Source organism: Mastigoproctus giganteus, chromosome 8 (genome assembly GCF_048544385.1).
Source record: "Mastigoproctus giganteus isolate SK-2022 chromosome 8, ASM4854438v1, whole genome shotgun sequence".
NCBI classification, from domain to species: Eukaryota; Metazoa; Arthropoda; class Arachnida; order Uropygi; family Thelyphonidae; genus Mastigoproctus; species Mastigoproctus giganteus.
In genome coordinates this window covers 35,425,376-35,440,780 of record NC_143582.1, presented here as the reverse complement: position 1 = coordinate 35,440,780, position 15,405 = coordinate 35,425,376, and the positions used below count along the sequence as shown (strand labels likewise).

The 15,405-nt window shown below is 35.3% G+C and overlaps 1 protein-coding gene across 1 annotated transcript in view; it reads left to right on the top strand.

The window, feature by feature from the left end:
* Positions 1 to 3,749: 3,749 nt before the first annotated feature.
* Positions 3,750 to 15,405, top strand: part of LOC150081442 (glutathione S-transferase 3, mitochondrial-like) — a 58,225-nt gene continuing 46,569 nt past the window's right edge. Inside the window, exons 1-2 of the mRNA XM_090379300.1 lie at positions 3,750 to 3,877; positions 14,324 to 14,455. Of these exons, the coding sequence (XP_090235426.1) occupies positions 14,333 to 14,455 (123 nt within the window). The 5' untranslated portion in view covers positions 3,750 to 3,877; positions 14,324 to 14,332. The remainder of the gene's footprint in view (positions 3,878 to 14,323; positions 14,456 to 15,405) is intronic.

Here is a 15,405-nt window from a genome sequence, read left to right as displayed (position 1 = left end):
GAGCCCATGCCCACCAAATACGGAGGATGCGGAATGGCCAGGGAATGACCACCGCATATCCCCGGAGCAATATGGCCTTAGTTGCTAATGCTCTTAAAAAACAAATAACAATAACAATTGTGTTTATGTAATTTAATAGAGGGATGAATGTCAAGGGTTTGATGAGGGGGGGAGTCTAATTACCAAGAATTTGTTTTTTTCAAAACTGAGTGTTAATTTATTGTCATGCAACCAATTTTGTAAATGTATTACATCCTGCTGTAAATCTAATGCCATTTTTGTAAGGTTCTTTCCAACTGTATATAAGATTAAGTCATCTGCATAAATTTTTAAAAAGGAGTTCTTAATTACTTTGAATATGTCATTTATATAGATGTTGAACATGATTGGCCCTGCATGGGTGCCCTGTGGTACTCCTCTCTTTATATTGTATGATTTTCCCTTTGTATTCTCTACTTCAACTGTGATTTTTCTTTTGGTTAAATAAGATGTTGAGAGTTGATTGACTGCTCTTCTTATACCATATTTCAGTAATTTCTGTTTCAAGATTGAGATATCAATTAAGTCATATGCTTTGGTCAAATCTATAAATAAGATCATTATGAAGTTATTGTTGTTCAAATGTAAGTTAAAAGAGTCTACTAAACTCTCTAATAATATCTGTGTGCTCTAACCCCTCTGATATGAGAATAGAGTTATTTAACCCTCCATATTGATGTAGATATTTACTTATGTGGGTAAATATATAATTTTCTATTATCTTATTTATAACTGACTGTATTGTTATTGGTCTATAATTACAAAAGTCATCAGGTGGTCCCTTTTTATATATAGGATTATTTTAGAAGAAAGTAAGTTTGTAGGATAGACTCCTGACGCCATCATCCATGCTATAAGCTCCACCAAGAGAACAGCGAACTGTTTTTTATTTCTCTTTACTTCGGTTACTGTAATACAGTCAAGTTTGTAAGATTTCTTGTTCTTTAACTGTTCTATGATCTTGAGAATCTCCATGTACTGTGGAGCAAAGATTACACAGGAGTTCACTACCTGAGGAAGATTATCTTTTTGAGCAAGGGAGTCTTGGCAATAGTGTATATTGTATCTGCTGAGCTCTAATACAGCTTTGGCAAATCTGTTTGCAGCCTCATATTGTTTATTTGTACCAGATACCTGTTCTAATAGTGTTTTGATTTGATTTCCCATTGACTTTTTCTTCCTTGTACTTAGCAGGTCATTTATAATTACTTTTTTACTTTTTTTTTTATAATGCTCCATTTATCCTTTTGAGTTATCTGTTTATCCATAAAAAGTTGATTGTAGTAAGTGTTTTTTTGCTTTCTAATCAAACCTGTAAATTTATTATAATTGTTTTATAATTGTGATAATGTTCTATCTTTGATGGACAATTTCTATACTGCTTGAAGTATTTATCTCTTTGTACCATTAATTCTTCTATTTCTCTTGTCATCCAAGGTTTCTTAGGTTTAATCCTGCTACTCCTAGAATTTGTGTGCAAGCTGAGAGATTTATTTTTCTCTCCGTATTAATCCTCGGATTGTTTATCATTTGTATTATTTTATTTGGAAAGACATTTACATTAGTTGTGTAAGATGCTTGCTCTTGTCTTAACATGTTTTCTGTGTTGTGTTTCAGCTTGCCTGTTGATAAATATTTGTTCTTCGCAACATTTGTTAATTTTTTATGTTCACATGGGTGTTGTTTTGAGTACATATCTATTATTAGTATGCATGTTCTATGATCTGAAAGTTGATTTAGTAGTATGTAGGAATTTGCATACTTCTATTTGTTATAAGATGATCTAAGCAGGAGCTTACTGTTCTGTCTCCCTCCATCCTTTGTTGCCTTATTGTTCCAAATAAGGTATGTTCAAATCCATAATTATTTAAGATTGCAGAGTATCTGAGTATTACATTTTCTGTTTCATCGTTTAGTAAATTGATATTGAAGTCTCCCACTAGTATGGTCTTATCAGCTTGTATGTCTTCCCATTGCAGAATTATGTTATCTAATTCTATTAGAAAAGTGTTTATAGAATCTGATGGTGGCCTATAAAAAGCACAAATCATGAATGTGTTCTGTGGATCTTCTCCTAATAATTTGAGACAGCAGTTTTTGCAAGACTGAGTCTCGTGGTAAACCTGTATTGCCTTATAGCATGTTCTATAGTATATTATTATTCCACCACCCCTTCTCAACTCTCTCAACTTATATATCTTGTCATATCCTAGTATGTTATAGTTGGCAATTTCATCACTTTTTATGTTAACCTCTGTTAAAACTATACAAGAAATATATTTTTTCATTGCATTTATATATTGCAAAAAGTTAAACCAATTCTTTCTTAATAATAATAATGCACTCAAATGTTTATTCGAGTCACTGGAAAGAAATAAATTAATGGGGGGGGGGGGCATAAATAATGGTAACAAAATGGAAATAGGAACAAAGAAAAAAAAGAAAGGAAGAGTGATATGTACAAATTCTACGAAGGCACATAATTTTTATACAATGATAATTTAGCAATACGGGTATTGCATCCGGAACGTGGAGGAAGATAAGATGTGTATAAAGTACACATAAAATTTAAGTACGTACTCATGAACAAGCGAATTTTTATTTTAACTGATACATGATTTAAAGTTTTTTTTTTCGAAACACTGCTTTATTCCTCCCTCTACCCCAGTTCAGAAAATCCTGGGACCGACTTTTTTTTTTTTTTTTTCCCCCTGTGCTTGTGAATTAAAATAAATCCGAGGATAAAGAAAAACAAATAAAGATAAAGAAAAACAGAAAAAAAAATTGTTATATTGAATGAGACTGTCATTGGATCGTAGAAAAATTCGGCTATGGAGTTTGATCAATTTGATTGCATTCTGTAGGCCACCTACAATACGTATTGCTCTTGAAAACCAGGAGTAGACTGGCCCAGGCAATGGAAAGCGATTACCGCAGGGTCCTGCAGCGAAATTCAGGAGAAAAAATTGTTGGGAATCGCCGGGGGGGGGGGGGGCGCCTGCCAGTCCAACACTGCTGGGGATCATGGAGGAAGGAGGGACTCACCGGGAAGTTTCTCAGTTTCCCGGTGGCTAGATTCTCTCCTGAATTGTACTAACGACTGAGTTTTCTGCGAGAGTAGGGAGGGTACAGTGGTGTTGCCATTGTCTGATTTGACTCCGGACAGATTGAAGAAAGTTCTTAAGGTTTTTTCAGTCGCGGCTGTAGTTAGACGATCTCAGTCGGAGAACGTAAGTTTCCCCCTGTGAGTTATTTCGGTTATTTTTAGCCCGCACAACACGAAAATTGACCCATGAACAAGCACTTGTATACACAATGGCGTATTATGGCCTAAGTCGCTGGTACCCCTAAAAACCAACAGCTGACTTCTCATGACCTCAGTTGTTGCAGTGCGAGTAGCTTGTTCAATTGGCCATAATGTGTTATGTAGTTTACCAATGTCAACGATTCGTGTGTTTTTTTTTAATTTTCTTTGAACCAACCATATAAAATTAATTGATTTTTTATCAATAGGTAATAATTACTCACTAAAGAATAAAAAAATATAATAATAAAATGCGTGTTTGACTCAGATTTTAAAATCTGTTACCACTACTGCAAAATTTATTCTAAAAATATCTGAAAAACAAAAAAAAAAAGTCGTATAGTAACAACTAAACACCTGTGAATAGATAGGTGTAGTGAAAACAAGTTTGACGATTGGCGGCCTCCTTGCCAAGGTCATAAAATATACAATCGCGTGTGTACTGTGTAGTATCAACCACTCGAGAAAAACACGTGCATTTCGGCGTTTGTGGAAAGAAGTTGCAAGTCATTGCAGTTTGTCGAAGAAACCACAGTAAGTACTGTATTGTTTTAGTTGATGTCATTCATTGATGGAGAATGTTGTTTAAGCAACTGATATGTTAGAGAATAACAAGACGGAAAAGTGAATTGCGTAACTTGAGGTGTTTTTTGTAAAGTGGCAGCCCAGGTTCAATTTTTTTTTTCCTCTGTTAAAAACGCAACACTTTTCTTTTTTCGACATCAACTTCAACATGATTTTTATGGGGTTACTGGAAAAAACATACGCGTGAATATTAAGTAAGTAAGCGCTGATGTGTCTTAAAAGTTTATGTTAAAGAGAACGTCATTACTAAGTTTCGACAAAATCCATTCAACCAAGAATGGTAGACTTCTGCGTGGTCAGGGGAAAAATACGTCCAAGAAAATCGTAATTATTAACTTCGGAGAGGCGCAGACGTTGCTGGTCCTTTTGCTAGTTTTTAATGAGGGTGAATGACGATGCTGTTTTATTTCTACGGACGGACATGGCGGAGCCGCCAAGCGGAATGTACATTCAGATTAGTTCAAAAAAAAAAAAAAAAAAATTCAGATTAGTGGAGTTGGGGAATAGAACACTTAAGCAGGCGCGGGTCCAGGTGTAGGGTACATAACCACTTAAAATGTGGAATTTTTTTTTTTTGAATGCCACGCGATGATTAAAGCCTAATTATTCCACGGAACACAGCTTTAGCCCCACCCCTTTAGAAAATTTTGTGCGTTAGCAGCGATGAAGAAACCAACTTTTTTTTTTTTGTAAGCATGCTTACAAAAAAAAAAAAAAAAAAAAAAAAGTGAATACTTTATTGAAATTAACCAGGTGATTTCTTACATTTGCATCCTAAATTATTTCTGTTTGGGATACTCATACCAGAGAAGGTACACCCCGGCACTTCAGTACAGCAATACATAGCTTAGCACAGCTTCAAACAGCACGGGTTTCACTATAACACGATTTTCAGTTAAGTTTAAGTCGGAAAATTTACTGTACATATTAATACTCATTCAATAGCCTAGACAGGTACTATACATATATGCTGCATTGTCGTAGCCTACGTATGGTACATATATGCTGCGGTGCCAATTCTGTTGTCTCACATGCACCAATAGCGCCCCTTGGGCAGTCAGCGGCAACAGTGTTCAGTATTCCTAATTCCATCCTGACGAGGTGATGTGATAGCTTTTCAAACTTTTCATTTCAAAATTTATTTTTTACCCTTTAAATACAATCGAAAATATATCTGCATCTTAGCTAGAAATCACTGCCAACAACGTGTTCTGTTTGGTAGCATGTTTTGCCCCATTTGGTAAATGATTTCACTGGTTTTGAATTGCAAGTTCAGATAACCCTGGGGGCTCACATCTGGTGAGTATGGGCTTGGCACACCCAGGGTCCTCAGCTGGAGATCATCATTCTTCTCTTTCTTGATGATTCCTTTCTACTTTTTGACTCTCTCTCTCAGGGTAACTCGGAATTTTTTTTTTTTTTTTTTGCTGGTGCAGTATAAGCTTCAGGCTTCCTTGCACCATATGGCTAATAATAATAATATTGTGAAGGTCGGAAAAGACTTTGGATTCGAAACTTTGGATACTGCCAATGTACAACTGCACTGACTGCATGCAAGTGACTTAGATGACGCAACTCTCCTTGAAATTGAAGAGCAAACTGCATATGCAGAAGAGGAAAACAATTCTGAAGTGGATAACGCTGAAGTGCCACAAAAGAATTTTGAACAGACAGAAGAACTGGAGAAAGTTTTTCGAGGGGTTGACGTGGCCTGTGAGGCGATTAGGAATGGAGAATGTTGAATGTAGCATCAAGATATGGCAAATTTTCAAGATGGGATTCGATGCTACAAAGACTTGTATGCCGAGAAAAAGAAGAGGCAACTTCACCAGACTTCATTATTGAAATACCTAAATAAACAACCGCTGTTTTAAAGGTTTTTCTCATCTCTCTCTCATGATGTTACCTTTTCATTAATAAAATGTTTGCAATATTTTTTAAATTTCAAATCCTTTTAATTGGCTAATTTCAAATCAAGTGCAAATTGTTTATAGACTGCTTCTCTGGTATGCATTCAATTAAAACCCATTATAATTATACCTCAATCAGCATGGTTTTGCATAACACGAAATAGTTTTGGTACCAATTATCAGTGCTATGCTGGGTATTGTTGTATAACATTTCTTCACAAGATATTTCTCTCACAGTTATTCATTAAGGTGTTATGTGCAGTGCCGGATTTATGCAGCCAGGGAGGGGACTGGCACATGTATTTTTAGAGGCTCTAACAATAAGGTCATGGGGATACTGAGTTAAGTTTGTTAAAATCCAAACAGGAGGACACCTTACAATGGTAGGCCATTGTCATTTACTTCATAGTGTGTATGGAGTGGGTAGACCTAGCAAATGATCTTGAACCATCTTTTGTTTTATATCATGCTATAACTTCCAACATGCATTGACAATGCAGGCAGTTACTGCAGTTCCCACAGAAACTCAGACTAGAAACTACAGTGAAAAAAAGGCAAATGTCATCTCAAAGTCAGTATGTACCCAAAATAAATTGGATCAGGATGCACCACAAGTTAAGCACACTTGGAATAGCCTAATCTAGAGGGATCTGACAAAATTTCGATAAGCACTTCACTCGTATTTGTTTATTTTATACTAACTTGGAAAGCCAAATAATTGCACATCTGAGAAGGATGCCTGTTTGGAGAGCCAGATTGTTTGGCTTAATGCTGGATGTGGTAACTCTACCCTCTGCCAAAAGGAATTGCTTTGGTCTGGGTTCCCTTTCCTTTCTCCACAACCTTTGGGGTCCTGGAGCAACTGCTCACAGGTAAACTGGCCCTGCTTAGGTGCATTAATTTGAAATGGTATCAGACTTTTTTTAATTAGTGAGAAATGAGATATGAAGAAAATTACAATTTAAAAAATGAGCAATCCCTAAATATAACAATTTTTTTCTCATTTGATACATCCCGTGACAAGTATGCTCATCTCTTTTATTCATTGGAGTGTGTTCATAAGTATTTCTGAACTCTTTTAAACTTTTCATTAAAATAAAAAAATTTAATTAGAAATTTTTAATAAAATAAATTTATAAAATGAATAAATAAATTTATTTATTTTTGTAACAGTTTATCAATTTTAAAATTATCTTTAATAAAATTAAGTCTTGAACGTGTTTCCACCAGTTTTGATTGCGTTAGGGCTCAGGCACTAATGCAACCAGAACCAGCTCAGGGTGCTGAGTGCTCCAAGAAACAAAAAAAATATATATTTTTTGCTTATTTTTTATCTATTTATTTTCTGCTTATTTAAAAAATATTTTAAAGTTTGTTTTTGTTTAATTTGCATTTTTATAATAGATAGAAACTTTTGTGTTTCTTGTATTTATCCTTCTTGCCTATACTATACCAGTAGAAGTGGTGTGTGGGGTTCTGAAAGTTGACTTTACCTGGGGAATTGAGCTGGTGCTGAGTGAACATAATTTTAATTTGTTTGTAACTGTCTTTTTCTTTTTGAGCTCTCTCTAAGTCCAGGACCCTGTTGCACTACCTCTATCAAGATGATATGCCAAAAACTGTCAGTGTACATCACCAGTTTCCTGTTTAGTTTTGCACAATACTGTCTTAACTAAAATTATGTTCTTTATTAAAATCATACGCTATTACACACGCAGAGTAAGACCGCATTATAATTCTTTTGAAGAGACCAGTCCCAAAGAGCACTATAAGCAGGGATTCCCCCCCCCCACCACCACCACCCTTTTTGGAAGCTGTTTTTAATTTTTTATCAATATTTTGACAAATAATTTTTTTTTTTTTTTTTTTTGCAGTGTTTGTGAAGCAGTTGGTTATATGTAAGTTGAAACCCTTGCATGATCAATGTTGCTTTTTTGGCATCTTCAGTTTTTTTTTTCATACTTTTAATCCTGATCTTTTTAATCTTTGTATACTTGGTCCACACAACTGGAATACCCAGTAGCTGTCAGCACAAGTGTTTCTTTGATTTCTCCACTGAAAATTCCAGAAATCTCTAAAAGTCATCATGCAAATACGAAAAATGCACGATCAATTTAAGCCTAATTATATGCTAGTTTAAGCAACATCTCTTGTAGTCAATTGTTGGAGTGCCCTGGCTTTATGATAGATTATTATTAGCTATATGGTGCAAGGAAGCCTGAGGCTTATGCTGCACCAGCCAAAAAAAAAAAAATCCCGAGTTACCCTAAGAGAGAGAGAGAGAGAGAGAGAGAGAGAGAGAGAGACAAAAGTAGAAAGGAATCGCCAAGGAAGAGAAGAATGATGATATCCAGCTCAGGACCCTGGACATGCCAAGCCCATACTCACCAGATGTGAGCCCCTGGGGTTATTGTCAACACCTCCAATAGTTACGCTCTCAGACTGACTTTGGAGCTTCTGGCTTGTGTCCAATGGTTGAGGTGTGCACAGTGGCTTTAGTTGTTACATGCTTTCGGATTTTTTTTATTATTGATTAGTTTGCATACAGTTGTTGAAGTGTGCAGGTTTTCTGATTTATTTCATTCATCAATAGCATGGAAGGGGTTTTATTTTCAAGTAATAATTAAAAATATGTTTTAATATAAAAAATGGACTTTTTTAATAGATAATTTTTCTAATAGTAGATTGAAAATGAGGGTGGCATCAAGAGTGAACAATTTTGAATTATTTCTTGCTGATTTTTAAAATTGCACATGTGTGGGGTCACATATGCAATTTTCTTAGATACCCTGTGCCTAGAAGACTAACAGTTATTCACACAGTTCAACTGGTTACGGGTTAAAAAGAAGGAAAATTTTTATGAAAAATTTTTTAAATTCAATTAAACCTGTCTTGTGTATTATGTGTTGTATAAACATGATAAATTTGGTACTAACTTAATAACAGTAATGCTGTCATTAATGAAATTTATCGATGCAAAAACTAAAAAACTTGATACTAAAAACACACACTAATCACTATACTAGAAAAGAAAGCAGATGAAATAATGTTGAATTAAAAGAAAGAAAAAAAGCTGAGATTATATGAACGCAATGATAGCTGAGATTGCAAAGTAAAAAAGTAAATTGCAGCCATTATCAACCCATTGCAGGATGGAAGCCTCCTCAACAATTCATGTTGAGGGAAAATGGACCATAATCTGCCACGCTGGTCCAGTGCGGGTTGGAGATTGCAAAGAGCAACCTTCAAAGGTTCAAGCTAAATAAAATAAATGTCTCTTGCACTGAGAACAATTTTTAGGAGGTAAGCAAACTGTACAATTAACCTTCCATTTCTAGAATGGTGTATGATAGATGCCAGTTTTTTGAATTTTTCTGTTTCTTTTAAATTTGTAAATAAATCAAATCCTCTCCTGTATCTTTGCCCACTAATATTCTCTGTTTATACAGTATTTTCTTTTTTCATTTCAATATAATACAAATTTTGTGTGGCATTAATCAGACACCAGGCAAGAAAAAGCATGTCTCTTTCTTCTCGACTATTCCCATTCCCACATGGCATCTATGAGACTCTAGTGAGAGGTGTCATAGAGCTTTGGTTTTACTGACTACATGTGAATAGCAGCAAAACTATAGACATTCATGTTGCATCTGCCAGATGCCATGCAAGCATCTGTGTTTCAATCCAGGAAATGAGTGACCTTGAAACTTCAAAATATATGATAAAAACGTTATTATTATTATGGGTTACTCTTTTAATTTTTATAATTAAAACAAAAAAGGGGGTGCTTCACAGATGCCATTTAAGTATCTTTGTTAATTTGAGGGCTTGAGTGACAGGAGATTTAATGATTCCTAGAGTTTCTATCATCCCTTTCCCAAAAATCAAGAGGAAGTTGGATTATATTTTTTTACATATGCATTTGGATTTATTTTATACTTTAATAAAAGTGATATATAAGTGGAATACATTTTATAAGGGAGCACTGTAGAAGTTAAAAAATGCACATGGCATTTTGTAGGATTGACCTTGGGACCAGAAGAAAAGAGCATTAAAGGTGGGAGAGTGTTATAAGCAGGGCATTATAATGCGAGTTTACTGTGTGTATATGAGGGTAGGCTGAAAATATGCTTTTTAGGTTCATAATCTCAGCTTAAAGGGGGTGCGGTACCACATTCCAACTAGGTTCTCCATGTAGCTAATAATTTTTATTTACTAAGTGCACTAATAGTGTTTCTGTGTGGTTTTTCAATTAGAAGTTACATTGTTTTAAATGGAAGCATCTTTGAACACGTGGTTCAAAAAAAGACAAGTGAAAGTTTTTCGACAACTTTTGTTCCCATTTCAAATGCAAAAAGGATGGATGCATTTTAAAATGTTATTGTGACTGCAGATGAATCCTGTATTTGTAACTATGATCCAGAAAACAAGTGCCAGTCCAAGAAATTTCTTCATGAAACATTTTCATGATCAAAAAAATTCCAAGTCCAAGCATTAACAGGAAAAGTGATGACTGTTTTTTTTGGACTTTATGGGTGTTATCTATACTGAATTTTTGGAAAAAGGAACTACAATAAATTCAGTACAGTACACTGAGACATTGGTCATGTTAAATAAAAAGAATCAAATGGGTAATGGCTGGCAATGCAGTAGTATTACTTCAGTATGGCAGTGTTGCATCTCACTGCAGCTTTGCAACATTGGTAAGAATTTTGTCACTAGAATTTGAAGTTTTGTGTCCACCCTGTAGCTCAGATTTGGTCCCATTTTCTATTCTTAAAGCTTAAAGAAAATCTCTCAAGTCAACAGTTATGACTTTGAAAGAAGTTAAAACAGTCATGAAGAGAAGCCAGGCCTCTAAGCTCTAGCAGTTTTATTTTAATGACCTACAAAAGCTTGTTGGAAGAAATGGATCTAATTCGGTGGGACATATGTAGAAAAATGTTATATCAAATTAAAGACAACTGTGAAAATGGCTGAATTTTCGCCTTACGTTTGCCTTAGAAGGCTATTGCTTAGCCAAGTCGTCCCATATTTTTTTCCACTACTGTACCACATGTAGTGAGAAACTCAACACCATACTTAACAATGTTCTTTAGCTCACTAGGTGAAGGACAGGATCTGTAACCCTGTCCCATCTTTGTTAAGTGGGTCACAGCACAGCGAGTTACCGTTACTCGATCAGCTGTTGACCAAGTCTTTCTTTGGAGAAGAATGAGTAATGTAAATTCAAAATAGACTGCAAGGCATAATCTGAGTCTCATGACTGCAAGTCAATTGCATTAAGCAGTTCCCTATCCAGGAAATTAGACTTCCCAGCCCAGTGGTTACCTGCTGGGATATTTGTTACTTTCACCCCACCTAGTTATGAGATTCGTTTTCTAATTGATGAAGTTCCTTTTTGGTTGTGTTTTGTCCCCAAATACCAGTCCCTGGGAATTAGTCCCCCATTAAAATGAGCTCCTGGCCAATAGAAGCATGGTGATGGTGTAGGGTGGGGGACCTATATATTCAGGTGAGTGATAAAGGACAGTTGCTGTTTACTGGTTGGAGACTAACAAAGAGACAGGGGAACCCTTTTTCTCCTGACTGATCACTGCTTCTTTAATCAACTTCTCACCTTGTCTTATGATTTGAGGATCACGCTCATGACAAGAATCTTCCCTACAGACTAAAGAAGTCGATTCTGCTGTTTTCCCTGAAGTATCGCTTATCCAAAGACTTCCTTGCTGAAGCTTCCAGAAGAACATGGTAAGAAAAGAGATAGGTACAGCCATTGAATCAGTTACAGTTGGACCAAGACAGTGAGTTTACCGGCAAGTTCTACATATTCTTACCCTAATTTTATACTACAGAAGCATCCCTCCTCATTAGGAACATTTATTAATGTAATATTACTGATACAGTACCTTACTAATTAGAGTGTAACATATAAAGTAAATCCATTAGTATTAAGGTATTTCCTGAAACTCAAATTGTTATGCATTGATGTGTTACATTACTTACATATACACCTATACTCTTGTAAGATGAGAATTGGATCCCAGAGTATGAGCAGTTCCAATGGAGGACTACACGAAGAACACTAACCTATTTTTAAACATGTTCCATCAGCTTTATGTACCATTAGTCTTAAGTGCATATTATATCATTTATTTCTAGTTAATATGAGAGAGCAGTTATTGTATACTCAGCAATATTTAGTAGTGAATAAATTGTTTTGTTTAAGCATCTTTGCCTCTGACCTATTCTCTTGCTACATGTTATCCTTAGTAAAAGATCAAGAGTAAAGGAAGCGTAATATTTATTAGCGGCATTCCGAGATCTGACTATAATATATAAGAAGATCTTGGAGTGAGTTGGTCACAATGCATGACCCAAGTTGCAAGTTCCCCTTACCATGGTAGGAAGAGAGAGGTACAGCCATTGAATCATTCCATTGAGTCTTTTCCTCTTATATATTAATGACTTCTTCTATTGACTGGAAAACCTATCCATAGTTTTGCTGATGATAGCACATTGTATTCCACCTTCCAGTATGAGAAACCGTGCCCTGCACAACAGCTTCAACTTCTTGAATATCCACTTCCCTAAATGCTCCAGGTAATTCTCTAGTGAGGCAAAGATAACTTAGTTGTTTTCAATCCTTTTAAAACACAGTTTTAAAAGGATCATCATATAACAATAAAGCAACTGGCAGAGATGTTGAGAATATCAGTATGAAGCTTGCATGGTATTCTCCATGACCATTTGCATATGACATGTGTTTGTGCACTTTCTTAGGTTCCAAGGCTATATACTTGAGCAACAGCAAGTTTGCATGGAGGTTTGTCAGGAGCTGCAACAGATTTTACTGAAGATGGTGACAACAGCAGATGAGACATGGCTTCATCATTTTGCCCATAGAGTAAGCAACAAAGCTCTGTTTCGAATCCACGTCATTGGCAACACCAAAAAAAAACAAACTTTGTGGCTTCTGCAGGAAAGGTTATGGTCATCTCTTTTTTTGACATTAAAGGAATGGTTTACCAGTATATTGTGCCATGTCATATGACTGTTATGGGGCTTTACTACAGGACTGTACTGCACACTTTGCGAGATCACATTTTCCGCAAATGATCACAACTTCATGCAGGTGGATGGGTGCATCATGACAGTGTGAGACCACATTGCTCATACTGTCTCTGAGTACTTAGCTAGCATTAATGTCAGATGTGTTCCTCATCTGCCCTACATCTCTAACCTTGCATCCTGTGATTTTTTATTTTTTTATTTTATTTCTAAAGTTAAAGAAGGAGCTATGAGGAAAATGTTTCCAGTTGTTAGAAGAAGTTGTAAAGACATCAGAGGCAATTCTCAAATGCATGTCAGAAAATGGCTTTCACCATGTTTTTGAAGAATAGCAGAGATGTTGGAGTAAGAGCATTTCATCAAATCAGGACTACTTTGAAAAGGACCATCAAAATATGGATGATTTGTAAAGGTATGTTGTGAAAAAAAAATTATGATCATTCTTTATTGAACAGCGATCGTAAATACAGAAATCCATGTACCATCAGTTAGCAAATTCCTTTCTTGCAAGCTTGTTCTCGCATGTTCTGTCTGTTATTTTGATAGACTTAAATCATGCATTAGGTCATCAAGCTCACTTTGCTCACTTAACCATCATTCTTTGTTACTCTGTGGAGCATAACTTGGATTTCCCATTGGGTTCTCTTGTTTGTCATTGGGAATGGAAAGTTCTTTCAAATTTAGCTAATAATACTGGGGTAAGAAGACCTCTATGTGGAACTGGCTTTATTGTAGTAGAAACATTGGGTATTCTATTTTTGTTTTGCTGTCCCTCAAAAAATTGTCCAAAATTTTTGTAAGACAAAAATAGCAGTTTTCATTATGGCCAGTTAGTTGATGCCATATCATAAGAAGAGCAAATGACATGTTGTTTGCTATTTTTGTCTTGATCTCCCAAGTGGCATCCAGAGTAAGAACAATAAGCATTTTTAACTATTTTTGTTATAGATTGACATTGATTTTCGTGCCAACTGTCCATACCCACACACAAAAAAAAAAAAAATTGTCTGAATTCACCCAGTCAAGTGGTAGTGGTATCATTTCTTCTCCGTATTGATTATCAGAGAGTCGCTTTATATATATAAAAAAGAAAATAATAAAAGAGACTCTCAAATATGCACAGATGACCAAGATGCACAAACCTGATTTGTAATTTTCAATCATCCTGCTCTACTTCTACATTTGCTCAGTGATACTTATTTTATAATGATATCAAAATTAGTTATTGCAAGTTTTTTTTTTTTTTTTTTTTTTAACTGATATATTCTGTAAAACTTGTGATCCAGATATGTAATTAACATAATAGAATTAATTTAGAAGTTTCCTTTTATGTTACCAATACCTTATTGGCCAATATTATTAAACACAAATATAGGTCTTGCTATTTCGATTAATGAAATTTTCTCTATTTCAGGATAAAAAAATGGTAGCTGTGACAATTGCTAGAGAATATGGTTATGTTGTTTTAGTTGCTGTAGGCTCTGGTATTGTGAATATGTGGTTATCAATGCGTGTTGGAGTAGCCAGGAAAAAATATGGTATTAAGGTAAGATTCATATTCAAAATTATTAAGTGACATTAATTATTATTAACCTTGGTTGTGTGACATTAATTATTATTAACCTTGGTAGTGGTTGTATGGAACCTGACATGTCCCTTATGAAAAGAATCTTCCCTCAAAAATTATCGATTCAAGGTTATTGACTGAAACTTTAAATTGAGGAAGGATGGTTGCAAAATAAATGTGTGGATATTTGTTTTCGACCAGTAGGTAGTTAATTGTTGGAACAAATTTCCATTTTGGTGTTGTGGAAGTAGGTAGTTTGAATAAATTTAAGTAAGAGCTACGCAAATTATTATATTATTAGAGGACATATTGATTGATATTTATAACTTAAAGTGGTCCCAGCCAACCAATAGCAACCCTGCTGTCAGTTACACATAATTTAGCAGTACTCTTATATACTCCCTCTCCTGTTTGCCCAAGTACAGGGAGGGAAAAAACCTGCCATGACCAAAAAAGATTGATATGAACAAATTGAAAAATAATCTATACATAAAAAATAAAATATACATATAATTAAATTTCAGACAAAGTCCAAACTTCATTGGAAAGATCTGCATCTGTTCACAGTGTGTTGGAAAGCCAGCAGCGCTAGGAGCTGCCGAGAACAGAAATGCCAGCACAAGGAGCTGGAGTTGCAGTGGATATAGCAGAGTCTCCACGATTTCACCGAATTCTAGGTAATTCGGCATACACCATACTGCATTACAAATCCAAGGCTTCCAAATGCACAAGAGTCTTCCGCCTAAGAAATTTTGCAGTTGCAAAGGCTTGGAAAGCCAAGAAGTTCTCCTGTTTATCAACTAAAATTGTCTCGCCATAAGATTGAGATTACTAAGCCTTCTGCATAAGATTGAGATTACTAACCCAAGATACCAATTCAATTCGTAGATCACAGTACTCCTCATAGTTGTACATAATATGTTCCCATG